This window comes from Carassius carassius, chromosome 18 (assembly GCF_963082965.1).
Source record: "Carassius carassius chromosome 18, fCarCar2.1, whole genome shotgun sequence".
Taxonomy (NCBI): Eukaryota; Metazoa; Chordata; class Actinopteri; order Cypriniformes; family Cyprinidae; genus Carassius; species Carassius carassius.
In genome coordinates, this window is record NC_081772.1 from 440191 (window position 1) to 452148 (window position 11958).

Genomic DNA, 11958 nt, shown 5'->3' on the forward strand with positions numbered 1-11958 from the left:
ACTAAATGCTTTTTGATTTATTTGTGCTCATTTCTGATAACCAGAAAACAATATATTTACAATGGAAAATATCAGAGCACATAATAATTTGACAATATTATTTTTCTTAAATACTGTTGTTGTTCTACTTTGAGTAAAATGTTACTAAGTAAATATTAATGTCATTTTATTTTCCACTTTTAAATTTTAGTTAAATATAAGTATCAATTTAGTTATTATATTCTTGCCATTTTTATTCGTTTAAGAAATAAACAATATATATTTTTAATATGCCTACACATTTTTTTGTATTGTTTATATATATATATATATATAGGTTTATTTTAATACATCGTTAAAAATATATGAAAATAAAAAAATGTTTCCTGGCCTTTCTGTATATTTAATTTAATGTTTATTTTATTTAGTAATTATGTTTTTAAGTTTTATTTAAATTTGTATTACATTTATATTTATATTTTTTATTTGCTAAAGACGAGATCCATGGACACATCTGACAACCAAAATTATTTTAATAACTTTATGACATAAATGAAAACATTTCACAGAGTACTTCTCAGTAAAACATGTCTTAAACATTAAAACGTGGGAAATAAAAAAAAACAGCTTAAAAAATTAAATGTAAAAAACAAATAATCAGTAGATAAAGTGAATATTTACAGCTGAGAAATGTTGATTCATCTCCTGATGTATTTCCGAGCGATGTCTTGTACAGTATGTACAGTATTACTGATGATGATTATAATTCAATCTAATGCGGTGTTAATATAAAAGCACATTATGGAGCTGATAAATGACACGAAACCCTTCACAGTTCTGCTTAACTCACACTTCATCAAACAGACAAAAACATAGAAAAGAACATCTTTATACACAAAACCGCATCTTATTTAACTTACAAGAGACACTTCTGACTCTCGAAGATCCCACATCCCACAGAACATCAGATCCAAACCAAGTGAAGAGTCTCTTTTCTTGTTTCTTTGTCTCATTCTGTGATGTCCTGAAATACGCTCTACTGTAGATCTCACACATGAGGCCTAATATTAATGTTTCTGTTAGAGAGTGTAAAGAGCTTATGCACTGAACTCGTTTAAGGCTAGTTAAAAGTGTGATCGCTGGACAACTCTGACGAAGCTGCGCGGTGTCTTCGGCTCACTTCAGCTGGACAGTCCTGTGTTTCTCGTGGTCCTGCTCTTGTGTGCTGGTCAGCAGCCGGCTCCAGATGACCGAGTCTCCGGTCTGCAGCGCTTGCATGAACAGGTCGGTGTGTTCTCGCAGGAGATCCAGCTCCGTCTGCGTCCGCCGGTTCTGCCGGATCAGCTCTTTCGTGCGCAGCGTGATGTCCAGCAGGCCTGACTTGCTGAGGATGTTGTACGTGTTGCAGAAGCGCTTGATCTTGCTGTCCGTGTTAAGAGAGTGTGCATCGGTGTCCAGCGTCTGCGGGGAGCCGTCTGTGGGTTCAGATGCTGGAAGAGCGCTGGGTAACGAGTCTTTCTGACCGCGAGGGGAACCGCTGCTGCTGCTGATCTTAGGGCCCGCGTCTCCGGGATGAGGAGCGATTTTGGGGTAGGATTTAAGGATAGGGAGGTACTTTCTGTGTCTGCGGCGTTTGGACGGGGGTCCCTTGGGCACCGGGCCGGATCTCTGTGGGACGACGGGTTGAAGGAAGACCACCTGAGACTGAGGAACCACCGCCGGACTGAACGCCCAGGGCTTCAGAGAAGAAGGGGTTTCACCAGACTGCAGACAAAACCACAAATATTAAATGTAGTCATTGTTGTTATGAGTATAAATATAAAGGGATGTAACGATTCACAGAGAGCCGGTTGAAAAATCGGTTCAGATGTGTGACGAATCAAATCGGTTGAGATGCTAAACAAATCATGATTCATTTAGAGGCAGGAGTTTATATGAATGTGTGTCTGAGGGTAAACTTACTGTCTTTAGAAAAGTTTAGATGGTATTTTTTCTTTTCATCTTGCCTCTGTATGAAGCATATTAAAGTTCACAAATGCAGCACTGCTTTGTTTACAGCGGTAACCAAGGAAACGCTTTAAGCTTCACCTGCTGCAGTGTTCATCAGCTCTTTGTTTACAGCGGTAACCAAGGAAACGCTTTAAGCTCCACCTGCTGCAGTGTTCATCAGCTCTTTGTTTACGGCGGTAACCAAGGAAACGCTTTAAGCTCCACCTGCTGCAGTGTTCATCAGCTCTTTGTTTACGGCGGTAACCAAGGAAACGCTTTAAGCTCCACCTGCTGCAGTGTTCATCAGCTCTTTGTTTACGGCGGTAACCAAGGAAACGCTTTAAGATCCACCTGCTGCAGTGTTCATCAGCTCTTTGTTTACAGCGGTAACCAAGGAAACGCTTTAAGCTCCACCTGCTGCAGTGTTCATCAGCTCTTTGTTTACGGCGGTAACCAAGGAAACGCTTTAAGCTCCACCTGCTGCAGTGTTCATCAGCTCTTTGTTTACGGCGGTAACCAAGGAAACGCTTTAAGCTCCACCTGCTGCAGTGTTCATCAGCTCTTTGTTTACGGCGGTAACCAAGGAAACGCTTTAAGCTCCACCTGCTGCAGTGTTCATCAGCTCTTTGTTTACGGCGGTAACCAAGGAAACGCTTTAAGCTCCACCTGCTGCAGTGTTCATCAGCTCTTTGTTTACGGCGGTAACCAAGGAAACGCTTTAAGCTCCACCTGCTGCAGTGTTCATCAGCTCTTTGTTTATGGCGGTAACCAAGGAAACGCATTAAGTTCCACCTGCTGCAGTGTTCATCAGCTCTTTGTTTACGGCGGTAACCAAGGAAACGCATTAAGCTCCACCTGCTGCAGTGTTCATCAGCTCTTTGTTTACAGCGGTAACCAAGGAAACGCTTTAAATAAATTAATTACACTTTAACAGAGATTAACATAGAAAACAGCGGTTTTGAACTGTAATAATATTTCACAATTTTTACAGTATTTTTCCTCAAATAAATGCAGCCTGGGTGAGCAGAAGAGACTTGACAAAAACTTTAAAAACTCTTACCGATGCCTAACTTTTAAACGCTACTGTACGGTAACTCAGACCTGTCTTAATGTGGTGTGAGATAAAGCTGTGTTCACGGTGATCCTAATGCTTCTGGATTTACAGAGTCATTACTTTCTATTCAAAACAAGCCCTTAAGACCCGTGCGGACGGCAGGAGACACAGGAGGGCTGAAGCTCACCTGCTTTAGCAGCACATTGTTCATGAAGATCACGGGTGAGAGGCTCTGCAGGGTCAGCTGTGATCTGGAGCTCGACGCGTCGTCTCTGTCCACACTCAAATGCTCAGAGCCACCGTCTGCCAGAAACACACAGCTGAAGCTCTTCTCCAACACTCACGCTTCATTATCAACAGAACAGAACCCTAAGCTCTCCGTTACACACCTGAGAAGCCCGAGTCCCTCTCAGACTCCAGCTTGGACTTCTCCATCCTTTTGTTTTTAACTCTGGCCATGGCTCTCGAACGACCGTCGTCCTTCATCCTCGTGCTCATCCTCTTCCTCTGTATGAGTCTGAAACAGCAGACAGCACCAGTGAGGATACAAACATCTAGTTCGGACTTTATAACTCTTTATAAGGGGAAAAGAGAGAATGCGTTGATTTTTCTTATCAGAACTGTGAGATATTTAATGTTCATCAAACTTTGGAAATTACCTTTTTACGTTAAGTCAAAATTACCTTTTTATTCAGTGGTTTCCATAGACCTCTACTTTAAAACTGTCATCTTCTGCCACCAGATAGGCTGAGGAAAAATAAACAAAAACGTCATCACTGTATGCAAACTCAGAGATACCAAAATAACACGCTGATCATCAACCGACAGCTTATTACTGTTTTTACAACACATCATATTTTTAATAAACAGTAATTATTAGCGTTATTGTCATTTATTAACGATATTATAATCACGGTTGTTGTAAACCGAGCGTCATGACGTCACTGGATCGCGTCAGTCGCTCATTAGCTGTCAAACGGCCTTATGGACAGATCATCGCTGTTTATCGTGCGAGTACGTAAACATAAATAAATAAATAAATAAATAAATAAATAAATAAATAAAAACAGTTGAAACGAAGCTGAAACGACATGATGATACGGGCCAAGAGTAAAGAGATGTTAAATGCAAAGCTGTCGTTTAAGTTTCTCCTCAAAAGCATGCTAACTTTTTATCCGACGCACTTTGACAAACGTTCATCCGGTCAGAACGCGCGGTTTAGCACGGAGAGTCGCTCGTGACAGAGTACGTGCGCGCCGTGACTTCATCCGGGAAACGGGAATCCCCAGAGATGATGAAAACACGCTCAGATCCGGCGTTCAGAGTGCCTTATAACAGCGTTCTGTGCTCGCTCGGTGCGGTTCAGCAGCATCTTACCGCGTTCAGGCTGCTTGTGGTAGGTCAGACGCCCTGATCGTTCCCGTCGCGGCAACACGGTGCTGTACACGAGACCTGTGACGCACAAGCCCCGCCCCCCGACTGACGTCTAACATTTATGACACACATAACTGCATTAATAGGCATCTGAATAGCTAAATAAAGTTTGCCTTAGACTTACAATGGAGGGTGTTCGTGTTATTCATTTGCTATATTTACGTTGGATTCTTCAGCGTTACGTGGTTGCTACCGGCTACGTGATTGACTTGTGGTCTAATCCAATCGCAGGCGACTAAATCTCTCCGACCGGCCTATCCTTATCGCAGGAGGCTGGGCTTATCGGGTGAATGTGCTTTGTTTATGGGCTTTCCTTTTATGGTAAAAAATGGGTGGGTCTGTTGGCGGAAGTGGTAGCGTCATTCTTCAAGCTTGCCTCGCATTGGCCAGTGACGCAAAACACTAATCTTAAACACGTGACTGTCGAGCGACGCGAGGACAATGTGTTCGAGCGCAGTGTCTCCTGTCAGATGTGTCATGTAACACTAATAACACCTTAATTTATGACATGAGACATTATTTAAAATGTTCTCTTTTATAAGTCGCTTTATATAAAAGCTTCGGCTAAACGCAGAAACGTAAATAAAATTCACTCATTCCATTCTGATCAAATAAAACAAGTAGAATTTTTTTTAAATACTGTTAGTTTATTGTTTTATAAAATATATTAACACACGTGATATGAACATGCACTGCATTGCAAGACCCAGTTGCTTCTTAATATTTTCTGAAAGATTTCCCAGCACTGAGGTGTTCCCTGATAACCTTCAGTTGAGCAGCTTTACTGTGACACACATCTCTCAGATCTCATCAGTCAGTGCGAACACAAATGTTTCTGGATGTCTGCAAGCCACAGCAGGTTTTGTGGCTGATCGGGTCAGACTGACCACAGTAATGTCCAGAAGTGCTTGTGTGATGAATGAAGACGTTCGGTGCCTATTGGCCATAATGATCATCACATCTACAGCAGTGCATTAAAGACATATAGAAGTTATATACACACATGTACATGGGTTTAGCGGCACTATTACATAACTGCATCTGCTGTGACGGTTGAGAACTTAGAAGATGATGAATTATGTCAAATCTATCATACCTGACCCCCAGCAGAGTCTCGATCTCTGTCCGTCCTCCCTCCCCGTCTCCTCCTGCGTTTGCCCTTCGGTCTCCTCCTGCTGGAGAAGAACATCCCCATCCTTCATGTATGTCATTTACATGCAGGACACATCAAGCAATCAATCAATACTCACTGCTGATTTCTCAGGTGGTGTCGTCTGGGCCTGAATGTCAGGAAATAAGAGAGTTGAATAAATGTAAAACAAGCTGCAGCGCAGTGGAGAGACAGGTGTGTGTACAGTGGGGTGGTGTTGGCGCAGTGGATAAGACACATGCCTTTGGTGTGAGAGACCCGGGTTCAAATCCACTGTGAGACACCAGTGTGTCCCTGAGCAAGACACTTAACCCCTAGTTGCTCCAGAGGCATGCGACCTCTGACATATATAGCAATTGTAAGTCGCTTTGGATAAAATCGTCAGCTAAATGAATAAATGTAAAATGTAATGTAAATTGTACAGGTGTGTATGTGTACAAGTGTGTGTATGTGTACAAGTGTGTGTGTGTGTGTGAACAGGTGTGTGTGTGTACAGGTGTATGTACTGTGTGTGCAGGTGTGTGTACAGGTGTGTATAGGTGTGTGTATTGTGTGTGTGTGTGTGTATAGGTGTGTGTATGGTGTGTGTATGGTGTGTGTATTGTGTGTGTACAGGTGTGTGTATTGTGTGTGTGCAGGTGTGTGTGTACAGGTGTGTATTGTGTGTGTACAGGTGTGTATTGTGTGTGTACAGGTGTGTGTGTACAGGTGTGTGTACTTTGTGTAGGTGTGTGTGTATAGGTGTCTGTACTGTGTGTACAGGTGTGTGTAGTGCGTGTGCAGGTGTGTGTACAGGTGTGTATATTGTGTGTGTACAGGTGTGTGTATTGTGTGTGCAGGTGTGTGTATTGTGTGTGCAGGTGTGTGTGTACAGGTGTGTGTATTGTGTGTGTGTATTGTGTGTGTGTACAGGTGTGTGTATTGTGTGTGCAGGTGTGTGTGTACAGGTGTGTGTATTGTGTGTGTGTATGGTGTGTGTATTGTGTGTGTACAGGTGTGTGTATTGTGTGTGTACCTGCACTCACAGCTCTGGTGCTCCTGAAAGGACAGCAGCACATATTCTCTGCTCCTCTCCGCCGGAGTCATCCTCAACAGCTGATGAAGAACACAGAGCATTCAGCATTACAGCATGAAGGAACAGCTTAGAAATAATGCCTTGACATCTCGCTAAAATAAAATAAGTTTGTGTATATATATATATATATATATATATGATAAAGTTTGTTTTATATTTATGGTTAATAACTTAATGTGTTCAGAAGTCACCTGATAACAGAACAAAGATGTTAGTCACTATAATGAAGTAATAATAGTAATAAATATTTGATCAATATATAGTTTTAATATTTTTTATATTGTTATAAAAACTTTAACTATAAAACTAACAATACACACACACACTCACACACACACACACACACACACACACACACACACACACTATAGTCACCTGTAGCAGTGAATTTAAACACAATACAAATACACTCAATAAATGTACAGTTTAAAAAAAATCAAAATAATAATAACAACAATAATAATGTTTGTTCTTGTGGATGTTTCGGTCACGTTCACTATGAACTGCTGTTACACAGAAAACAGCCGCATGAAGATTCTTCCGGAAGGTCCTTGTGTATAATAAGAGTCAGTGAGTGTGTGTGTGAGTGTGTGTGTGAGCCGAGCTCGTGCCTGGATGCTGATGTTGTGTGTGCTGACGGGGAAACACCAGCTTGTCATCGCTGCAGCATCCGGAGCAGCGCAGCAGCGGCACACAGCCAGGACTGTAGATGTGCTCCACTCCTCCGGGATACTCCTGCTCCACCTGCACCATCCTCTCCAGAGAACGACACTGACTGCGGGCCCACGCCTCGGGGAACAGCAGCACTGCACACACACACACACACACACACACACCTCAGACTCTACTTCTTATCAACTGATGAAAGAAATCATGAGGCTCATCAGGTCAAGAAATGATAGATAAAATTAGATTAGAATTAGATTTTACTGTAAAGTAGCTCTAAAAAGACAACAGTCATTATTCAGATGATATCAGTTGATCGTTGACTCATTTCGATTTAATAACTGTGTAAAGTCCGTCAATTCAATTATCATTTGGATTAAGGGTATAAAATTTGATATAATATAAAATAATCTTACCTCTTGAATGGGAATAGCCCAGAATAGTAAAAACCTTTTAAAAAGAAACGGGTCATTAATAATATAATACAAAAACTTTATTTGTTTAGCACATTTCATACAAGAAATTCAACTCAAACCGCTTTTTAATAAAAACTACTTTTTACAAAACTCATATACAACAAGAAATAAAGCTGAAATGCATCTTTGTATTAAAAGCAAAAGAAAAGCTATAGCTTCACTTCTGTAAAACCAGTCAAATATCTGGGATAATTAAGATTGTTAAAATTGTGAAATATTATTACAGCTTAAAGCAGCTGTTTTCTGTGTGAATCTGTGTTAAAGTTTAATTTATTTCTGTGATGCTCCGCTGTATTTTCAGCATCATTCCTCCAGTCTTCAGTGTCACATGATCTTCAGAAATCATGAAAATATGATGATTTACTGCTCAAGAAACATTTCTGATTATTATCAATGTTGAACACAGTTGTGCTGCACAATATTTCTGTGGAAACACAACCATTCAATCATTTGGAGTCTGTAAGAAATTAATACTTTTATTCATCAAAGATGCATTAAGCTGATTTAAAGTGACAGTAAAGACATTTATAATGTTCCAAAATATTTATATTTCAAATAAATGCTTTACGTTTGAATTTTCTATTCCTCTGTGAATCCTGAAAAAAAAATAATATATATATTTTTAGTCTAACAGATGTCTCACTGCCTCATAAGACACATATCTTAGCCTTTCAGTCAGTTCATGTTTATTTTCACACGGCTGTTAAACTGGGTCTGTCACCACAGCATCTCGCAGCACGGCACGTTTGGTGTCCACATGAGAGACGAGGCGCTCTGGCCGCAGAATGATTGAGTTTGTGCACTGAACCAAGCCTGACTGAAGGATGCTCATCACCAGAGCCATCTGTACGCCCACACACAGAGCTGTACATTAATTAGGACACACAGGGTCTCAGATCTCCATAAGAGAGGGACGAGAGCTCCACATCTACAGTAATGAGGCTTTCATCGGCATGCTCCAAACACTGGAAACTCTTTCCCATACAACAACAGTTCAGGAGAAACACAAACACAACTGTCAAACAGTTAAAGCTGCAGCTCTCAGACCTTCATTCACTGTTGATTGTGACACAGCCAGGAAACAATCAGTGCATCAACACGACACTTTCAAGAGCTCATATCTTCATGCAGAGGGGGAAAAAAAACAACCCTGCTTCTAAAAAAAAAATAATTATAATAATAATAAATTCTGCTGATTTGCAAAAAAAATAAAATAAAAAGGCTGATATGAGCCGATTAGATGATGCTGAGTTAAATTTAATGTCGAATAACTTAATTTATAAACAAGTTAATATTTTTTTTTCTTCACAAAATATGATTTTTTGAGAGAGACCAGTGACACAAGGCAGAGAACTGAGATCTGTCTCACACACCCTTCTTATAAACCTCAAGCATCTTCTTTAAAACCCGTCTTTATATCCAAAGATGGGCTCAAATACATACGTATTTCGTTACAAATTACATACACTAGAGCAGCTATTTCTTCTGTCCTGTAATAACATTCAGTGAGGAATATCTGATATCTGTCAATATTTTAGTACATAGCCAGTTTGCACCGAGCACCAGAACAGCTGCTTTCATTCTAGTAAACATATTTCAAGAATGTTTCGATGTTTGAGTTGAGTTTCTCATCTACTAAAAAGGTAACTTTAGCTATCTATAGATCTGTCGGAGCCACCACTAACAAAAATAAAACTGATGTAGTTCAATAGTTTCCCAGTTCATGACCCCTTTAATACAGTTGGGGGACTGGCAAGAGGCATAGACTCTGCGTGGCAATACCAGTTGATTGTTTTCATGTTACAACCTCAAAGACCTGGATGGGAAAACATCCATAGAACTGCAACACAAGCCTTTCAGTTTTCTAGCCCTGCCACAGGCAAAAGTATTTAGATTACCTCTCAATTGAACAAAATGCATGTTTTGGCCATTTCAAATTACTATTAAGCACCACCTGCAATATTTCAGTCATTAAACATGCCTTAATACATTTAAACCATAATACTAAAAGACCAAAGTCAATCGTATATTAAATCATGTGTAGTGTACATAGGCAAGCAGACGTCAGAAAATGAACCATTCAATTAATGGTTCAGCAGTTTCCTTTAGGAAACTTCGGACAGTTTATATTGAGTTAATGTTTGCCTGTGCAAATTACACAAGACGTTTACTGCACTTGCCTTTTAACGTCTTACTTCATTATGCAAACTGCGGAAATAACTGGTGGTTAGTGGAGCAAAGCTTTGGGTCACCCTCCAGGTGGGCATTCCAGTGTGTGATGTCACTATTGAGACAGTTATCTTTGGTTTTACACGGTTTATTAAAGAGACCAGATTTACGAGTGTAATTTCTCCACTAGAAACCACGGTCTGCTCACTAGAGATGGTCTTGACACGAGTGTCCCTTCCTGCAAGAAAAAAAAAAAAAAAAATTAACTGAAGCCCACTTAATTCTCAGTTCTAATCAAGAGGGAGCAAGAACTCACTCGTCCTGCCGCAGCTTTGCTCACAGGAGCCAGAAGACGGATGGCACACCGCTGTACTACAGTGGATGAAGATCTGACAGGGAGGAAACAGGGTCAAGCCAGAATCTATAAAGGAGTAAAGTTAAAGGTTCTAGTAAAAGAGGCATACAGTTTCCTGCAGAGGAGCCAGTGATGTGGGATCCACAAACGTGAACATCTTCACAATAAAGCGCTTGTAGTGGGTTGGGAACTGAAGACCAGAAGATCCAGTCACTGGAACCAATGTGGTCAGGTAACGGTCATCCTGATAAGGGCATCTGAAAGGGAAAGAGGTTAGAAAAGCCCCAGACTAACTGGATAAACATTGTCATTACTCACCCATCAACCAGAAGGTCCCACTGGGGTAGACTGAGTGGATTGGGGGTGGAAGTTGCCCAGCAGTGTCCCAGCATCAGGACAATGTTGGGGTCAGTCCTCTCCATAATGTGCACCTCAACATACACAGGCTCCCGCAGGACTTTTGTGACAGGATAATCAGCGTCACTGTAGTAGGACGTGTAGGCCTCATCCCCTGAGGAACACCAGGGGTTAAACACTGCTGCAACCTGGAGTCTAAAGATACTAGGAACACATGGGACAAGACCATACCTTCTGCACACCCTTTGGTGACACACTGGCCATTGGCCAGTCTAAGCTCCACCCTGAGGGGTCCAGGGGCAGCTACTGGTGGAGGTGGAGGAACAGTGTTCACCTCCACAACCAGAGCTTCCACAGAAGTGCCAGAGTACCTACACTGGAAGAGAAGCCTGGACAGACAGTGAGCTTGTAGCATTTGTTGGAGACTACCAAATAAGAACAGCATAGATCACCTACTCAAAGTGGCTGTCCCTTGTGATTGAACCAAGTGGTCCAGTCCCCACTTCATACGAGGAGGTCATTCGGTTCTCATACACCACATAACCACTGTCCTCCTGCAAATAGCAACACCGTTGGCATCCAGTCCATCATAGGCCATGCAGAATAAAACCATAAGCATCTACTCACCATCACTCTTGTGCCACATGCAGTCACAGGGAACTGGTATACAGCAAAGGAAGGTGTGGACCCCACAGGACTGCAAGCTGGGTCATATCCTCCCAGTAAACTGACTGAATCCAGACTCAGTCGAGGCAGTGTAACATCTCTAGCCACCACTACCACAAACTGACCATCTCTTATACACTGGACAGTCACTGGAATAAAGGGGTACAAGGGCAGGTTAATGTTGAGGATCAGTTTAACTGAGAGCAGAACCCTGACTCACTCTTACCTGCCTTCCCATAGTAACACTGCTGTCCACTAAAGCAGCAGTTGATAGCTTCACATTCAGCACTACTGATACCAGGTTGCCCACATTGGATCTGCTCAGAATCAGCTACAGCACATCTGTCCAAAGGCTCAGCCTTCGCTACTGGCTTCTGAAACTGAATCTTCTGAGGAAGCTGCTGATTAGTCTGTTGAACTGGCTGCTGAAGCCGCTGGTCAGTTTGCTGGAGCATCAGAACTTGAGGATTCTGGGGCAGTTTACTCCACTTACCCTTCTTTGGAAGAGCATGACAGAGAGCACACAGTGCTAATACCTGAACCAAACACCAACTTACAGCCATTGTTCAACAACTAATCACATTATTG

At 41.6% G+C, this 11958-nt stretch overlaps 2 protein-coding genes across 4 annotated transcripts; both read right to left on the reverse strand.

The window, feature by feature from the left end:
* Window positions 1-1149: 1149 nt before the first annotated feature.
* On the reverse strand, window positions 1150-4733 carry LOC132091740 (CLOCK-interacting pacemaker-like). 3 transcript variants are annotated; one of them, XM_059497862.1, is made up of 5 exons: window positions 4581-4733; window positions 3706-3769; window positions 3412-3539; window positions 3210-3325; window positions 1150-1743 (listed from the first exon to the last, which is right to left on the reverse strand). In XM_059497862.1, exons 3-5 carry the CDS (start codon window positions 3518-3520, stop codon window positions 1156-1158), a joined length of 813 nt encoding a protein of 270 aa, XP_059353845.1. In that variant the 5' UTR covers window positions 3521-3539; window positions 3706-3769; window positions 4581-4733; the 3' UTR covers window positions 1150-1155. The 3 variants fall into 3 exon arrangements, with proteins under 3 accessions (XP_059353845.1, XP_059353843.1, XP_059353844.1); XM_059497860.1 differs by lacking the exon at window positions 4581-4733 and adding an exon at window positions 4400-4508; XM_059497861.1 differs by lacking the exon at window positions 4581-4733 and adding an exon at window positions 4399-4496 and having other exon boundaries at window positions 3706-3764.
* A 5199-nt stretch (window positions 4734-9932) lies between these two features.
* On the reverse strand, window positions 9933-11958 carry LOC132092029 (zona pellucida sperm-binding protein 4-like). The gene is made up of 8 exons (XM_059498084.1): window positions 11597-11958; window positions 11332-11519; window positions 11161-11258; window positions 10936-11093; window positions 10666-10858; window positions 10457-10604; window positions 10309-10381; window positions 9933-10230 (listed from the first exon to the last, which is right to left on the reverse strand). Exons 1-8 carry the CDS (start codon window positions 11931-11933, stop codon window positions 10007-10009), a joined length of 1419 nt encoding a protein of 472 aa, XP_059354067.1. The 5' UTR covers window positions 11934-11958; the 3' UTR covers window positions 9933-10006.

Coding starts and splice junctions, on each gene's coding strand:
- LOC132091740 (XM_059497862.1), bottom strand. CDS start 3,520: ATGAGCACGAGGATGAAGGACGACGGTCGTTCGAGAGCCATGGCCAGA. Junction 3,326..3,411: donor GAGGGACTCGGGCTTCTCAG/GTGTGTAACGGA, acceptor TGTTTCTGGCAG/ACGGTGGCTCTGAGCATTTG. Junction 1,744..3,209: donor ACAATGTGCTGCTAAAGCAG/GTGAGCTTCAGC, acceptor TTTTGTCTGCAG/TCTGGTGAAACCCCTTCTTC.
- LOC132092029 (XM_059498084.1), bottom strand. CDS start 11,933: ATGGCTGTAAGTTGGTGTTTGGTTCAGGTATTAGCACTGTGTGCTCTC. Junction 10,605..10,665: donor TGGGACCTTCTGGTTGATGG/GTGAGTAATGAC, acceptor TTTCCCTTTCAG/ATGCCCTTATCAGGATGACC. Junction 10,382..10,456: donor TGGCTCCTCTGCAGGAAACT/GTATGCCTCTTT, acceptor CCTCCCTGTCAG/ATCTTCATCCACTGTAGTAC.